Source organism: Cloeon dipterum, chromosome 3 (assembly GCF_949628265.1).
Source record: "Cloeon dipterum chromosome 3, ieCloDipt1.1, whole genome shotgun sequence".
NCBI classification, from domain to species: Eukaryota; Metazoa; Arthropoda; class Insecta; order Ephemeroptera; family Baetidae; genus Cloeon; species Cloeon dipterum.
The window spans coordinates 31,045,795-31,064,567 of NC_088788.1; the positions used below are offsets into that span (position 1 = coordinate 31,045,795).

An 18,773-nucleotide genomic window follows, 5' to 3' on the forward strand; every position below is an offset into this window, starting at 1 on the left:
TCTCGCTGCCGACGCGTGAATTATACGACTGGCGAGCAGTAAAAAAGCAGAGGCGCCGGCCGTAAATTCATATTATTAACGAAATGAGTCGAGTCGCGCGGAAACAAGTTTTCTTTTCGTGCAGCGCGAAGCAGAAAAAGGAAACGAATCGGAGGAAGCGCGGGCCGGGCCGGGCGATAAGACGGAAAACTATTACACTCGGCCCTCGCCGCGTTTGCTGCAATAATGAGCAGACGAGGGGGGTGATTATTCCAGAGGCTAAGCATGGGGACCGGAATGGCCACCAAGGGACTCGAAAGTAGCGAGTACAGTCGGACGAAACAAAAACACAATGGCCAGTTTTCGAGGGGGGCATGGCTGAAGCTGTTTCGGCTTTCGACAAGTCGCATAATATATTTCGAGAAGTAAAGTGAGTGAATAGCAGGGGGTTTAAGCCAGCGTCTCACGGCAGTCATTATCAAAACATCAAATCCGCGGAACGCCCGATCCCTGTTGTGGCAATTAGTCGAGCGTCGGATTCCGCTGCCTTATTTTGCCAGTTGGGAATTTGCACACGTCAACACTCCCCCGGCAAACGCACGTGAGAGTTTTGAGAGGGGAAGTCGTTTTATCAAGCTTGTAAATAGACACGCAGATTTGAACTCGCTTAAAATTTGAGTGCTTATATAACAGTGAGAATTCTAATAGGGTGCGAAATGATGCGCAAGTCTATTTAGTAAAATTCAAAACAATTTGTGTGGTGCATAACTTCGCAAAAATACACTAGGGAATTTTTGGAACGCGACACTGTTGCTCCCAGTTCGATTTAATTGCTGTTCTCTGCCAAACGAATTAATTTCCTCCCCTTGATACTCAAGGCTCCTTATAAAAAAAGTAAAAACTCGTGGTTTTGTTGTGCTATAAATAAAACAAAGCGGTGCTGTCAGAGGCGTGTGTGTTTTTTCAAAACCAGACAGAGAGACTATTATTTGCCGCCATTCATCTTCATCACGATGAATCGCGTTGAAAGCACCATTGGCAAAGGCCACCGACACTCATTACGCACTCGAGGTGCAAACAAAGTTGCCAATAAACGCGGCGTCCGCCCAAAAAGTGCTCTCGGTGCCTTTTGTCTTGCAGCGTTTGAAATTCTGCCCTTTAAAAGAGCGATTTTGAATCCTTTTACGCTCGCCCACGTGCGAACTGGAGCGCCTGCATCCACAGCACACGTTTTATCACGAAAGCTGGCTGGTTGGCTGCGGCTCTTTTAGGGCTATTCAGCTCTCTCTCTCGTGAGCCGCGCCGCACACCGGCAGAAAGCTGCTCGCTCGCGTCCCGTTCGCATCAGAATGTGGGCTTAAGTGAGCTTGAAAATGTCTCTTGTGTTTGTTTATCATTTTTGTGCATACACTAGCGCCGCCCACCCACCCTTTATTGCGGCTTAATCTGGGTGCGCATTTCACCCCTTGAGCCGGGACAAACGGCACTCCTTTCAGCTATTTTGGTCGCAGCATAATGGGAAAATTCGGCTCGGTGATTCCTTTTCGCCGAGTTGAAATTGTGCTCGCTTCACTGGCACCCCACTAGAGCAAGGGACGCCATTCGTAGAGGATCCCTTAGTATTTTTCGGCCTCCGTCATCTTTAAACCGTAAATCACGAGCTGGTTCACTCTCGTCCTTCTCAGTTCTGAATTAGGTGCATATGGAAGGCGAGTAAAGCTTAATCTGCTGTTGAGGAACTTGTCAGACGTCATTAGTGCGGCTATTCATTTGGGCCCCGTAAGTTAGTAATGGGACACAATTATTACATTTGTAAATAGTTATAATGATATAAGAACGTTTTGCAGTTGGAATTTCATTAAAAATAATTTGATTAATATTATTAATGTTTTTAAATTATTAGTTTTGTGTTTAAACTTTGCTCCAAGCACCGCATTGTTTATTTTTCAATAATATTTTTCTCTAACGAAAGCTACTGCGTCGTCTGGCTTTTCTCAATTGAAATATTAGAAATCAGTTTCCGCACAATGATAAAATGCTTTAAATAATTTCTACACTCACAATCAGTTGGATTACAGTGCGCCCAACAAGTGAGATTTTCTACGCGCTAACATATTCTCTGTAGAGGTCTGCTCTGGGGACTATAAAATTCTGACGCTAAACGAATTTCAACCTTTCTGAGACGACCCCTTGAGCAAATACCACAAAAGTGAGCTCCACAAAAGGCAGCAGACGACTTCCTTGTGTGTTTTACGCGTGTTATTTGCTTTACGAATTGCAGTCGCAGGAGATATTTGGAAGGACATATTCGCCTGCGGTTTCACACATTCCTTGGAGACCAATTTCCAACGAAACTGTTACAATAAAGCCAAATTTAAACTGAAATGAGTGCCGAGTACTTCAAATAAACGAAATTTAGAGGCTAAAAGGACCTAACTTGCCAAGGTCAAGTGCCTAACTGCTCTATGGTGACCAACCTCAGAGTTTGTTGTGTTTTTGTAGCATCTTATGTGTAGGTTAGTATTATTTTTCAAGAACTCCTCACTTTGTTAAATTGGGAAAACCTGCTTTTATGATTAAATTGGTTTTTTATAAATGCGCAAAAAATATTAAACGTCTGACAGTGCATTATCCACGCGTGTATGTTTCGAATAAAAAATTTGTTCCGCTTGTTGGAAGTTGGAAACAACCCCAAACAAAGCAGAGAGAGATTATTCATTTATCCAACTAGGCGTCACAATTGCGTAGCCGCTTTTTATGTTATTTACCCAGTCTCGCGCAGTCTAGCCGGTGTCAAGCTCATTTTTATTAATGCATGAAAATGTGGCACACAAGCCGAGAAAATCGATACGCGTGTGTGTTTGTGCTGTGCGCGCCTGAGGTGACTTTGTTTTTCCTAATGGAGATATTAAAAGCGCGCGGTCAGTGTTCTCCGCAGCCGGCCAGCGTCCCCACATAGGGATTGCTCGCCTCATAATCATTTACTCAGTCTGCCGGCGTATGAATCACGATAGGCAATCTTGTTGAGATTCATTTGGGCGTCCGGCTGACCGCCTAGATTTATGAGAGTCCTTTTTTTCGTGTCACGAGGTGTAATTGATTTCACTCCGAGATTCATTCATCATGCGCGCATGTGGCGACGCGAGGCACCGCTTTTGTGCTCCGCAGACGGCGGCTAATGTAATTAAAGATTAGACACCGAGGCCTCAGACTGACTCGTTGCTTGCTGGCAGCGTCACTTTTCTGGGTTGGAATAATTTATTATTGCCACGAATTTTCCGTCTCAGCTAGGTTGGCCAACACTGATAAGAAAAACGAAACTAATTAAACCAAAGCCGATTATGCGGCAAAATTAATATTTCCCAACGAGCGTAAATAACGAGCCTGAAACGTTATACACCGAGCTGTGGTACGCACTCTGGTTTCATTTGATAAAATTGTTGCCTTTATATAGAAAGCAAACTGCCCAATTTGCAAATTGCTTCCATTTGCCCTTTTCCCAAGAAAAAAGCAGCAACAGTCGAGCGCCAAGGAGAAAATCGACTCCGCACACATCCATGCAAAAAGGGAAAAAAGCGATCTTTTCAGAGACCAAGAAACAAGCTCGTGCTGGCATCGTTTCGGCGGGAAGTGCAACAAGGTCGCTATTTTCTCACAAAAAATGGGTCCTTTGCCAGCTTCTTTAAAAATCTATCTGTTGGGCTAAAATACATGGAGCTGTTCCCCAAAATTGACGAATTGCAATTATAATCTGAGGCGAGACGTGTGGAGGCAAATCGTGTGTGAAAACGCGTCCTTCACGCCTCTGCGTCACGGCCCTATCTATGGAAATCATCCCCCGCACACGTTCCACCGCGTGCGTTCGTCAACCGGTCGCACACGCACTGCTGCTCGATATTAAATACGTGAGGCGGACTAATTTGCCTGTTTGCTGGCCGACGGTGCATTGCATTGCCGATCTATACGTACATACGTGCACGGCAGAGCACAGAGAGAGAGAGCGAGGGTTGGTCGGTGCTGCCGGCGCAGTTTGTGCCGCTTGATCAATACCGCCACTCGGGCCGGCTCCGTTGCGAATTTTCGCTCTTCCGCTCTGCGAGCTCGCGAAAACGCACCGTGCGTGTATAAATAAATGTGTGCTCTGACCGCAGCCGACACCGTTCCCACTGCTTTTGGGCTCTTTGCGATGTTGTTTTATGTGCGTGCCAGAAAAAGCTAGTAGTCGTCTGCTCGTTACGTCTGCCATGGTGATGGTGGCAGCCGTAATTGCACGATTGCAAATGGACTTGTCGTTGAAAAGGCGTTTTTGCTGCCGGGTCGAGTTGATATCCGTCGATGCTGCATTAAAACCAAAAGTCTTGGGTAATTAATGTTTGATGTTGCAATGCAGGCGGTTCACCTTTTCATCAAGGAAAGGCGTTGCGGTAGAAATGTATATTTTTAAATATTCAACCGCAACGCAATGCATACGAACAACCTATTTGGCTAGAATTTAACATATTAAAATTAAAAAGAGGCAAAAAATATGCCTTCTTAAGCTTTTTGAAGATTCCAACAGGTTAATTTTTGTTGATGCTTATTTGAAATATGTAAAATCATTGATGCTTAAACAAATGTTGTATTTTCATTGGAAAATTATGCTTGACTCAAAACAATAATGTTGAAAAGCTATAATTTGCTCAAATCGCAATAGGAGTACTCGCAAAACACATTTTTCAAGGTATATTTTACCTTATTGCAAAATCTAGCAATTTCGGCGCGAACCCAAAATTCCAATACGATATTGACATAAAAGTACTTGCGAAACAAATTATATTGACGTCGAAAAGTTCGATCACTCCATATATGCCATTAAATTTGATCGGAGTTCAACTTTGGCCGATAATTAATAGGGTAAACCACAAGCTTCGCTGGTTTGGAAGGCCAATAGTCGATATTCTATAATCCCTCCTTTCCTTGCAAGTTGAAAGCGGCGTCTACCCTCGAGTCTGATTTTATCCTCTCACAATTCCCGCGTCGTGAAAAGAGCGAATACATCACATGAAAAGACGTGGGTTGCCACTCCCATGGTATATAAAAAGCCCCAAGGCAAGAGCGTGTACTTTTATTTTCCACATTTCCAAGTGTGTCATTTGTAAAATAAAATACACCTTCGCCGGTGGAAAACAACGCACGTACGCGAGCTTCGCACTGTTCGCGTCCGAGACGAAATCGAGCCCAGCAGTTTCCTTTCCTGCTCGAATTTTTGCCCGCCAACTAAAATCCATAGCTCGGCTCACTCACTCTTTCACGGCAGCATCATGAATGTATAAAATGTGTATGAGCACAGCGTGGTGGCACTTTTACATTACGTCCGCTCGGAGAGTAGCAAATTTTGCCTAAATTATGTAGGGAAAAGCTTGAAAGCTGCTCTCGCACAGAAAGTTGCCAACGCGCACCACCGACAGATATATGCTGGCTGCGCGGACGAGAAATGGCTTCTTCACTTTTTTCGCCGGGTTCATGAATTCGCGTTTTAAATTGTGAAAGGCGCACATTTTCGGCTCTTTGAGCCACTGCTGCGTTGCGATGTGATTAAAATCGAGCGTGCGTCCCTTCTCGGGGCTGCTGCTGCGTGCCTAAAACTCGGGGACTCATTAATATTGCGCTCGGTCCGGGCACAAAAGACGATGGAGGAAGCAGTTCCAATCTGATAGGGCTCCTTGCAAGAATAAATAGACCGGCCATTCATTTGTTTGCACAAAAAGTTGCTCTTGGCCCGTTCCCGTGATAAAGATAGCGTGTGTTCGTACATCTTAACTATCATCAGTCTTCCTCCCTCTCATTCCACGCCACAAAAGTTTCATTGTTGCTCAGGAGGGACTAGCCAAAAGTCTTCCCCTGTTTCTGACTTCAGACGCAAGGAATTTGGGGCAAAAAACACCTTTTTGCAGGGGTGTGCTGTGCATCCTTGTAATTTGCAGAGAAACTTCCCATCTGTCATTGGAGATGCTCTTTTCATATGTAATTAAACATTTCAAGCGTGCAAATTCGATTCTGTCAAGTGCTACGGGCGTGCAGAGAAAGTTTAAAAATGAATTATTGAAATATTTGAATCAGGCCTCGCGCAAAAATTCAACAAAGAAACTCTCCGCTTTGATTCCGTGCGAAACGACTATTAATCCAAGGTCAGAGGTTGAAAAGGCACCTATCGACCGTGGCCGCTTATACACATCCTCCAATCACGGCTTAATTAGGCAGAAACCTCTTCAACGCGGCCGTCAATAAAAATTGAAAAACTGAAGTGGAAATTTCACGCGCTCAAAGCGCAATCTACCATTCCGATCTGCGGCCGGAGCTGCCAAGAGGTCACGGCACGGCGATTGTTCAGCTGGCCATTTTTGCTCTCTCGCTTGCAAGAAAAGTGCACGCGGCATTAAATTAACAATAATACACAGGCCATACATATCCACACACACAATCACTCAGCGTTTGCTTTATGAGGCCTGTTCCGTGTGTATGCGCCGAGATTATTGACCCCATTAATGATCACGACGCCGCCACGAAAAGTGGACGAGAATCTAATGGAAATAATAATATAATGGAATGCTTTTACACGCCGCTCCCTCGTGCCGCGCGATAAGGGATTTTATTTCCATATTCACCGTCGATCGACGCCGCGCAGGGTGTTACAGCCGATTCCATTCTCTCCCTCGTCAATCGCGTAATGGCGAGAGAGGTCAATTAACGTAGACTCGCGAAATTCCTACTTGATTGATTTTTTTCCACGCTGGCAGATGATTCGCTCCTGCTTGTGACATAAAATATTTAATGGCAAATTTTGTGCACACTGCTGACACTGACAGATTGAGGTCGCCTGACTCGTTATTATATGTGCGCAGAATCTGTGATTGCGAGTTTCGAAATGGAACAGACGTTACATGGCATGCCCATTAATAAAATCATGTTTATATTTTCATTGCTACCTGTCACTTTAGATTATTACGACAGGGGAAATTATCGTGTTTGATAGACGATTTTGGCGAGTTTCAAGAAATTATGTTATTAAAGTCGTTACTTAAATAAAAACGACTCAAATTATTTTATCCTACAAACGGTAAATTTAATAAGTTAATGTAATGAAATTTCGGCTTCCATTATCATTCAAATTTATCGCTACACTATATCAATTAACTTAAAAAAATGCATCAACGAGACGAGTTTCAGGCCTATTAACCTAAATAAAGAAGAATTACAAGGAGAGATAAAAGTCTCCCTATTTTTTGAAGTCAAACGCCAACTTTTTTTTGGATCAGCAGTGCCAATTTACTCTTTTGGTGCACCAAGCGAGCACGACTCCAAGACGCTTTATGTGTGTGCTAGTTATTTATAGATCTGCATTCCGCGCGAGTAATAATTGGAACCGTTGTTTCGTAATGCAGCATCGCGAAAATGTGCCGTATTCAAATGCGGACCCCTCCCGACGCCAGATGCAGTCATTCCATTACACACAAGAAAAGGTGATTACTTTTAACTGCAAAAACGAGCTAGTTCCATTTTAATGCTGTGACGGGTGAATTCAGGCCAAGCAAAAGAATCACAAAACGTGTCTCGAGTCTGCCAAACGCAGAGAATTCGTCTAGCAATTGCAAACCTGCGGGAGGCTGATTGGATTTCGCGTTGCCCACCGTGCACCCCCGTCGGCTGGAGCTAAAATCGTTAATTAACGCGGAACTACTGACTGACTGACTGCTTGGATGAACGTAATTGGCGCCCCTTTCGTTGCGAGTCGAAATTGCGCGCATTCGCCGCCCACGATAATTTGGCCAAATTGATCTACTGCCAGCGGCTGTATTGCTGTAATCCGACTTGCCTGCGTCGCGAATTTGCATTTCTGTGGCCGCAAATGACGGCTCGAATTTATTGATCAACCGTTTCAAATTGACATTACTCCACAAAACGCCGTCCTTGAAGGGTCGAATTAAGGGCAACTCCTGCATTATGCCTTTTTTAAGGCAATTTAAAACTCAATTATATGATGTTTGAATAGTACGAAACTTGAAATAAGAGACACATCCAAGTTGACAATTTAATTTAAACTTTCAAACATTATGTGTTAAATGAAATGAAAGCGCACCTCACTGGTCTGATTGAACATGAAAGCTGCCTCGCGGACGTTTTCTTTCATTCGCCGAGACCTGTCAGTGCCATTTCGCCGACTGATTAGCATATCGCATTCGACCCATCGTTATATTCCTGACAGAGTCAGTGGCGGGCAAAAAAGCAGCCTGCTCTGCTCGCTCCATCGTGGCTAAATCCAGCCTGCTCGGCAAATGTATAAATGTAGATTGAATACAAAATAAAGGGCAGCAGACCTCGCTCTTATTCATTTCAGCCTGCATTGATCCCATCTGCGTCAGACGAGCGATTCAGTGTCAGTCCGAGTACTATTAAATTCGCCGATATACGCCGTGATTTGATTTATTTATTAATTCGCTGAATAATTTAGCCGCCGTCGGGAAAGAGACGCACGCCGAGTGAAGGGAAATTTCAACCTGGATCACTTTGAATTAATAAAACATCAGGTATGATTAAATTTTCAATGGTTTCGATTTCAAATGCCCCTTGAGCAAAATCGTTTATTTGAATTACAATTGCGGAGCACTCCAACAAAGGCAATAATTAGAGGATGGAAACTTTATTAAGAGGTCGATTGTGCTACACTACACTGAATTGCTAGAGAGCACTTGACCCCAAAACCAATTAAATCTGGAACGTCTGGCAAGGGAGGCGCTTTTACTCTGCTCGCCCGCTTTAATTGATTGTTATTTTTTAAATAGAAGGAAAATGAAGCTGTATTTCCTCACTGTCTGTTTTTTTTGACAGAGGGGTTTGCAAGAATCATCAACATCTTATATATGTCAGATTTCAACTAATGACATTCTTGACACACTTTTTTAAGTGGCCTCCCTCGCAGTACGTGGCATTTTGACTGAACACTGTTTTGAAGCTTTTGATGCAAACAAACATAAATCTTTCAAAATGAGAGAGCTCCAAAACGCAGCCAAGCATGTTCGTGTGTTCACTTTGAATACAGGATTAAATAGGAAGCCGGCCTACTGAGTAGCTCGGCCAGGCATAATTAGTTCCCCACTCGCAGGAGAAGCACTATTATATAATGCAATATTAAAGCATGTTTTAATCTGCGCGAAAGCAATCGGAGTGCTCGCGCAACTCGTGTGAGTGGATGCGCGAATAAAAAAAACTCCATGGAAATTATTTGTGCAGGCAGCGTCAGAAAATGCCATTTAATGCGCTGTTTGCGTATTTTCGAGACGCAAGATAAGAAGATGGGAGAAGTTTGTGCCAGCTCACTGTTAGTGTGGAAAGCATCTAGCATTATAATGGTATGTGGACATATCGTTACCGAGCATGATGGTATTTTACTGATTTCAGACGCTTCAACCTCTCATTATTTGAAGTTTGCTGAATTGCTCTCAATGGATGCACGTTTTTTTATCTTAATTGGCAATTAGAGTAATTTTTCTCCTGTTACAACTTCTACTTGCAAAAAAAAATTAAACGAGTTTAGGAATAGCTTTTGGAAAAAATTGTATGAATTGTCGCACAATAAATGGATAAATAGATTAAAATTTGCTTGTGTCTGCCTATATGATTCAAAGTCATGACGCCATTGAGTGATATTACCATCAACAAAAACTGATGCTAAGCCCGGTATATTGTTAGCATTAATACATTTACTGTGTCTCCATTCTGCTGAATGAAATAAAATAATTTCCAATGACGCAGCAGCAAAATCTGACGAGATCGACGGGTCTCTTTACACAAATCAGATTCTGCGGAAAAATTCGCACACGACCGCACCGAAAAGCAATCAAGCGTCAGTGCAACGCGACAGCCGGCCGCAACACGCAATCAAAGCTGGCTGATTATGCACAAAAGCGATCGGCTTGCCATCGAGTCATCGGTCCGTGAAATGGACACGCGGCGGCAACAGTGAAAAATCGAAACGCGCGCACTGCGTGTCAATCATCGGGCGGTTGGCACACGCACTCGACGTGTATAAATTTTAACTACGCTCCCCCACCCGCCCACCCACCCACATGCACTTACATTGGAATCCATCCATAGGCACGAGTGTAGCGCGACTTCCGTCGAGTGCCCTTCGATTTTGTTACTGCCGGCTTGGCGAGCAGCAATTTTTGCGCCTCCCTTCTGTGGCCGGCACAGGCGTGAAAATAAAGGTATCGCATTTTTGCTTCCGACCTTTTTTAACTCTTGTATACGTGTGCGCGGAATTTATTGGCATGCAGCACGCGAATTTTTCCACGGTATTTCGATTACAAAATGCTTTGTGATTTGTTGAAATCCTTTCAACAGAATAGCACGAATTATTACTGCAGAGAGCAGCCGCGGATTGATCAGGCGAGCCCGCATGCCGTGAATTTGATATTCTAAAACAAACAAAGTAGAGGCAAATTGGATTGTCGAGTGAATCGTGCAGGAATTTCAGCATTCTCTTGTTTCTCGATTCTAATTGAATAAACAATAAATTAATCAAACACGAGACAGTGAAATAGACTCAAAGTTCATAAAAAAATGTTTTGTAATAATAGTATATATGGAGGTTATGTCATGCCAGAGATAGTGGTTACTGAAAATAATTAAATGATGCCGAACTTTCCATATATTTATGTGTCTGCAACAACATTTTACTATAATTGGGCGAAACAAATTTGCAAGTCCGTAAAGAGTCACAGGCCTACAAACAGAGTTGGTGAAATTATTACTGGAAATAAATCATACTCGTTTACTTTATTTTGCGCAGCCAAAATCAGACAGGATTCTCATTTGCTCCAAGTTAGCGTAAAACTTTCACTTGTATAAATATAGCAAATCTAACCATTCATTTATATGTGGCAACTTGATTATCGTACACGTCTATAAAATAAAATCCAAAAGAAAAATGTGCATTAATAAAAATCTTGCTGGTATAGAACAAAAATATTTCCTTTATCGTTATGACTATTTTTCAAGTTTTTTACTGCGCACCCTCTCTAAATTCCGACGCTCCATAACTGGATGTGCACAAAGCCATATATTAAAACACAAAAGGAGCAAGTAGTTCTGCTTCTCGGCATGAAAACGCCATAAAATAACTAACTCTCGCACCCAAGCATAGGAAAACATACGAAAATGGCATCAAGATAGGCGCCCTTTGGAACCGCTGCAGAGGGATAAAGTTCGCATTTGATCGCGCTTCAGCGGCGGGCCAAACAACGCGGGGGGTGGGTGTGCACCAAGCATCGGAACGTGCACTTTGCCGGGCTGACCCTCGGGCGTGCCAGCCATGCTGAGATCGGCGAGGGGAGCCGCGCCGCAGACTAAATTCGTATGCGTTCGCTTATTTGTCAATTGGCGCATGCAATTTCCAACAGCGCCGCGCCGACGTATCAAATATTCAGAATGTCCGCAGGCATGAAGCTATATTCAATTACCCACATATATGCAGTTTGCTCTCTTTTGCGAACACCGCCGAGAGGGAAAAAACATGGCGGGTAATGCTTTTAAAAGTGCAAATGCACTATGCAGACAAAATTTCCGCCTTCTCGGAAGAGACGTGCGAGCGTGCAGTGTGTTGGTTCTGGTCGTCGCTTTGGGAAAATCAGCAGCTGTATTTGATTAATTAAACTCGCTGGCTGGAACGTCGGCGCAATTGGATCTGCTGCTGCTGCTTGAAAAGTTTCATTCCCTCGGCCTGCACTTCTGCGTTAAAGACCGTGCTGTCTGAACGAACAAGAGATTGCGGGAATTGGGTTGCCAGGAGCTTGATTTTTATGCCTTTGAAGCGAAAATTAATCTTGTTAAAGCAACTAACCGATTGCGAGAATGAGTAGAATGACGCACGAGCAGTTTTTCCCACAAAGGTTTATGATCGAACAAATAAATATAAAGTTTGTTTGAAGCGGGAAAATAAAACTTGGACACTTTATACACAATGCATACAATCTAAACTGAAATTGCAGTTAAAAAGTTGAATAATTAAACAAGATTTCATAAAAACAATACCATATACTTCCATAATTGCAGGTATTGATTAAACAGATTGGGTTTTGCGAAGCTGAAATTTTGAAATTTGATAATTCGCGCCTTTTCCCATGAACTTCTCACAGTGAAAACACAAATTGTAGTGTTTCAAAAATCGATCAACCCTTTGTCGGGAGGATACTGGGAAAAGGCGCTGCCACGGATACTATTAGCTAGGAATATTACCCCTATCCTTACTCAAAATCTCATGACAATGGTCATAGGACATAGCTCAACTCTTGCAAAAAAATTCGTGCATCAAAATGTTCTCAAATTTTAAGTTTGTTTCGCATATGCAACAGATCTTTGACATTTACAAACGAGAGCAATTCACTGCAACCGCAGTGCGTCCTCGATCTGCAGTATTTTCCAGCTCCCCCAGAGCATCTTCACGTTCAAAGACTTCATTGTCACTGGTAAAAAGAGTCGTAGTCACGAGAGAGTGCCAATTTCCACAAATAGAACCCGGCAGCGTTATTTCACAGTCTGCACTGGCACTCGTAAAATCCGTCATGCATTCAAATCAGTCCGCGAGGGAGTATACACATACACACACACACACGCACAAATAATCCGGGCTGTCTGAGCGTGTGCTTACCCTTGAAGGCGTCAAACCTTGTTATTCGTCGGTCTAACGCGCCGCCGAGTGATAAGTACGCATTCCGACTGGCTGGCACTCTCTTTAATTTGCATCGATCGGAATTATTAATCGCCTCTCGCGTGATGGATTTAAATATGCACAAGCGATGCAGCCCGCACGAGAGGCCCGGCCCGTGACGGTGAGTCACTCGTAAAGCTGGAATCGCGGCGCAGAGTGCTTCTCTATTGTGCACAAACCAGCATAATGGGCCGTGTTTACATTTTCAGACATAATTGCAATCATAAAACTCTCATGCACATAACACGCCTCACTCAGATCTGGCTGCGCGCGAGTTTTCGTGCTGTGTCATGCGAGCCGGGCGGTGACTCACCCTCTTCATCCCCCAAGGAAATAAAGCGGCCACCCCCGCTGCCGCCGTCTCGCACTTGGAAATGCAACTATTGCTTCCGTCTTGCACTTTTCGTAATTTCGCTCCCCTCGTTCGGCGCGCCAACAAGATTTGTCTGCGACGGCAAGCCGAATTATTGATGAGTTCGGGTCGCCATCTCGCTTGGCTAGGGGTCGACCGCCGCTCGCCCGCCAGTTCTAATTAATTACCGCACCCTGATTGCGCTACCTGCTGGCCGCTTATCGAATTTCGCACAAGACTGCTGCCGCTGCGGTTGGACAGCAAACTTTCCATATAATACATAATGCCGAGTTTAATAAACGCTTTTGTTGGCGAAAACTTTGCTTAATTGCTTTCTCCTAAGTTTTGCCGCTGACGATTTCAGACGTTACCATTTGATGTGGCTTGATCCGACCACCGCTCGTCATTTTGGACGAGCGTTGTGTGGGCGACTCTAATTGCCGACGCGAGCATTACATAATGAGCTTTCCTGTCCCATGACGACAAATTGTGACCAAATATTCTAGTTAGTTGATGATACAGCGGAAAATGTTATTGATGGAAATTAATTTTCAGTAATTAGTGGCACACTCCAAGTGTTAAATTAATTATTCATTGATATCCAATAGAAGCGCGATGAGTATTTTATTTTTCGTACATATGTAAATTAAACACATGACTTATTAAAATGGACATGTTCTAATTTGTATTAAGTCATCGATTTTTATTTCCCTCGACTATTTCTCATTTTTAAAAACATTTCTTATAGTTAAGGATGTCATTAATGAACTAAAATCAACAAACGATAGTTATGAAAACTATCATTTTCCTGTCATTATCTGATCAAAATTAAAATTTTAAAATGAAATTAATTCTAATTATTATTCTTACTTACCAGGGAAGGCATTCACATGCAAAACAAACCAATATGAAAAATTGCAAATTAAATTAAATAAAAATACTCCTTTTCTGGTCATATCCAATTATCCAGCAAGCTCTGAAACGAACCGAGAAAATATTGTTTTTTCTATTAGTGTGAGTACCCTAAACCATTATAAAGAGATTATCATCTGGTATATTTATTGTTCTTCAATAGACGTGCACATAACCCGACGGGCCTGCAAGATGAGGCCAAGCAAATATAAGTTGGAAAGTCTAAAGCGCGAGAGTTTTTATAACAATGTTGGCTGCTCCCATAAACCCGACCTTCTGCATCAGGTTAAGGTGATTCGATGTAAGTGGCAATTGATTTTTTTATTATTACAAACTGTTTCGGGTATTGAACCCTCATAAACTTAACTTTGGTGCACACCTATTTCGAGCATGCATCTCTGATGCAGAGAGAAAATACTGAAAAAAGAACGTTGTATTTACATACGCCAAAGAGAAATCTTATTTATCTATTTACAGGCAAAATAATGATCATCAAAAGTCATACAGTTATGACCTAAAAATATATTTCAGTATATATTCTCAGGCCCATAAATGAGGATGTGAAATTTCCACATCGCATGTTTTAAAGAGGCTTGAAAATGAAAAAAAATCCATCTCTCCCTGGAAATTTATGAAGGCACGTAAACCATAAATTTTTCCCTGGCTATCCAGAGGCGATTTGCCTGCAAGAAGGATAATATACTGCATTGATATAGATATCAAGGCTCCTGCAGTGCGGACGAAAAATACCATCAAAGAAAATCGCCAACTTCGCGTTGGGGAACAAAAATGTCACACTGCTACTTCTCTCGCGTTCGTAAAAATACATATTGCACGCTAGATGCATCGCGCGCGAGAAACACAAAATTGCGTTTTCTTTCTTCCCAATCTTGGCCTTGCGAGAAGAGGTGGCGAAAGGTTTGAGTTACGACCCTTTCTTCCTCTTTTCTCCCGCTCCTAACAAAAGGAAAACTTTCGTTTGGCAAGCTACCAACGAAGGAACGATCTCTGCGGGAGTAGATATTTTTCTTTCCCACTCCGGCGGTGGCAACAAATTCTCACAACAGGTATACCTAAAAAGCTCCAAAAGCGAATATTTTCGGTTGCAGAAGGGTGACTAAGGTGGGCGTACAGCCATCGGCGAAAGTCGTTGGACTGGAAGCGAGCCGGCTCTAATAAACATTTCCACTCGACGAATGATTTCACACGCGAATCAACCCGTGCAAGGTTGTCTTTCAACGAGTTAATCAGTGCGAGCGCAGGAAATAAGGTTCGATTCGACTCAACAAAGGGATTTTCTTGTCCAATAAGCTGTTATGAGGGCATTCAAACGTTTACCTCTATTGAAAATATATGTTAAATGGTGCAACCTATAAATGCCTCATCAAGCACTGACAGTTTCAGAAGAAATATTATTATACAAAAATATATGTATAAAATCAGTGCAATAATAAAAATATACGCACGTAAACATATTTGGTTAATAATCCTTACATTTATATAGTTTACTTGTAAAGTCTTAAAGTTCATAATTCTTTAATACGTTTAATAATTATTTTTTGTTTTGATTTTTAAACAAAGACTATTACGATTGTTTGGCTACTTAATTTTTACGCCATAATTTAAAACGCATTACTTCACGGAATCTATTCAATATTAAAACCTTACCTTCAAACCAGGAGTAATATATTATTTTTCATAGCTTTTAGAAATAATTTTTTTGAATTGATATAAACCTTTTTAAGGAAACATATTAATCACCACCTGAAACTAATAGGATATATAAGGGAGGAGAAATTTTTGAATTAAAATGCCGGACATGAATCAAAGGTCCTCATTAGGATTTTCAGAAAAGGAGAAATTTTATTCACTGCGGCTGATAGAAGTAAAAGGCTTTTCCTCGCTTTTTCAGCTACCCCACGAGCTGAAAAAAGGCTAGCCCGAGCAATAAATAGGGCCGAGGCCCGCCCGACCTCTTTCTCCCTGTTGCTCGTTTCGACCTAAATCGTTTTCGCACATGCACAGAGGCTAATTCGTTTTCCCATCGTTTTCGCAGCGTTGCGGTGTCTGGACGCCCTCCATGAACAGATCGGGCAGTCCCTGGAGGCGGGCCGACCCGCTGATGTTCATTTGAGCAACCCGTCCTCTGTCTGCGACGATGGCTCCGAAGATGGCGATCGGAACCAACAGGCCTTCTCCTCCTCCATGGCTCTGATGAGGAGGCTCCTCGAAGACGCACAGGTAGGAAACATTTTTTCTCCCACGACTCAACGACCTAAAATTCTTTTTCAGAGCACTTCAATTAACATTTGATTTCGTTGGACTGCCTGTAGTACACATTTGTCGCTGCAAAATGAATTTGTGCCTTTCGTTCGCTTGCAGAAATTGCCTAAAAATTGTTCATGCGAAGGAAGTCACAAATTTCATTTCTGAAGCCAACGTTTAATTTTCGTGAGCGTCCTATTCGATACGAAATTTTGATTTAAATAATATTTTACGCCAGCATGCTTTGCTGCGGATCTATTTAATTGGAATGTGGGTCTAAAACTAATTTTGGCTGATCATGCAAAGTAGGTTGGTGATTTGGCTCATTGGCTGCTTGCAAATTAGACTTGATGAAATGATTGTGTTTAGAATTGTCCTTGCTGACTAACCCGAACTTAATTATTTCTCTCATTCTTGCAGATCTCTCTTTTCTGAATGCATTGATTTTGGTACCTTCTCTTCTGTTCTTTGTGTTTCTGTGTGTAAACACGTCAGGGTGGTCAAAAAGTGTAAATGACAGGACGGGAGTTGGACGAAACTAACCAGGTTACTGTTGAACAAAACTCTACCACAAAGACTACACAGGTGACCTATATTGCTTTTTATTACGCCCCTTTTTACTAGCCCACCCCCTCCTTATAGTGTGTTCGCCCACCCAACCCGCTTGTGTTTGATTCAAAGCCTCCACAATTGCAATCTCTGTGTGTTCCGATTGGTTTCGAGCCCTGCCAACAACTCGGCCCGCGCGCTACAAAGTGTGTCAAATCGCGCGAGCAGCATGTTTTCCTCCCTGAATGCGTCGTTTGCACCCTGTACCATATTTCCCCGATGGCAATTCTCACGTTCGCCATGCTCTTCAAGCCGCTCAGATGACTTACTCGCCTGAGTGTGCTCTAGCTATAATATTGCTTCATTACGACACTCGTGTAATTAGTTTTCATTCCGGAGAAGAAACCCTGCAGCAGCTTTTGCGCCACCCGCAGCCTGTGCTCCGCTGCCCCGGCGGCCTCGTCTTGCTCGCCGTACTTATTCTAAACCTCTTCCTCGCTCTTGTCGGGCCGTTAAAAGAAACGGCCGCCTCCACGACAGTAAAGTGCGTCTGCCTTCGAGTCGAATTAGGCAGAAAGCCCAACTCCCAACTCGGCGTGCGCTGGGCAAGGAAAGAACCGAATAATTAAAACGGGGTTCTCTCTGCAGTAAGAAGATACGCCTCCTGGCAAAAATTTATGAAATTTCCATCGTGTTTTTTAATCTGGGTTGGGATTTAGTAGGATTTGGAATTGAAATTTATTTGCGCATATGTTTGGTACAACGCCCCTTATAAATTTAAATGCCGTTATGATCCATAGATCACGCATCGCAACAAAAAAATCAAAAAAAATCGGACAATTTCCCAGTTTTTAATTTTAATTAATGTGCAGCACCACTTATTTGAGAAGAACACTCTTAATTAAAATTTTTAGTCCTCCAACCCTTCTGACAAATTTTCATTCCCTCTTCTTTTACCCACCTAAGTTCCATGGGTATTTTATTTTTTCAAAGGAATCGGACAGACCATCTTGGATAATTTATCCGCAGTCTTCTTTAGGATTAATTTAGTCCCATAGTGATATGGTAAATGAGGCACAATAAAGCCACTACAAAATTGTTTTTTATTCATTAAAAAATAAACTCTTTATTAATAATAACATGTTGTCTGATAAGTTAATCATCAATAGTTCTATTTATTGAAATGATGCACTTTTCCGATATATTAAATATATCTGTTGGATGGGCATGGCCAATACTAACGGTTAACCCACCTTTTTCAATTATTTATTTTTGTTTTAGAGCATTTCTCCAGTAAGTTTTTATTAGTTGAGCATTTCACCATTTTGATTGCGATAGTTTCAATCATTATGATGAAATATTAATACGTCTGGGAGATTGTTTGCTTCTCAAAACATGCTTGGGTGAACAAAAGGAAATCGACCGCAACTTATCGGAAAATGTTTCCTGCGGCGAAAGTAGGTCACAAGACAGACGTCTACTTTTTCATCAGAGCACCCAACACGGTACAGAGTCAAATTCTTTCGATATATATTGATAATCGGCTGCTGGGTAGCAAGATACCCTGGGAAGAGAAAAAATACACGGCTGCACTCGGCGTTCGGTCCGCATGAGCAGGTGCATTTCCTCGGCGGCACTCTCGAGATATATTGGATTCGGGCGGTGCTTCCGGAGCAAAGCAGTCGGTAACACAACCTGGCGTTTGCATCGGGAGACAGCGGCAGATTCACGAGATGAAAAAGCAGCAGCAAAACGTGTTCGGTGTTTACTTTTCCAGACTTTAGCACACAGCAGAAATTGGAGGCCCTAAGTGACGTCATTATTTTATTGACTACGCCGCAGGGCTGCATAAATGAAATGTAATGTTTAAATCGATACTCCAATAAAATGTACCAGTGTGCGGCGGCTCTAATTCGTAATTCACCGTCGCAAACCCAGAAAACGAGCAGAGCTATATAGGGTGTCTGTGGG

General features: G+C 42.6%; 1 protein-coding gene across 15 annotated transcripts in view; it reads left to right on the forward strand.

Annotated features, from left to right (window-relative positions):
• Nucleotides 1–18,773, forward strand: part of Liprin-gamma — a 59,970-nt gene that overhangs the window by 26,261 nt on the left and 14,936 nt on the right. For 12 of the 15 annotated variants that reach the window (XM_065483796.1, XM_065483798.1, XM_065483805.1 and 9 more), the window contains exons 1-2: nucleotides 14,166–14,289; nucleotides 16,045–16,229. In XM_065483796.1, coding sequence (XP_065339868.1) covers nucleotides 14,181–14,289; nucleotides 16,045–16,229 — 294 coding nt within the window. In that variant the 5' untranslated portion in view covers nucleotides 14,166–14,180. Of the gene's footprint in view, nucleotides 1–14,165; nucleotides 14,290–16,044; nucleotides 16,230–16,673; nucleotides 16,839–18,773 lie in introns of those variants that run through there. The other 3 variants (XM_065483809.1, XM_065483808.1, XM_065483802.1) reach the window with 3 other exon arrangements.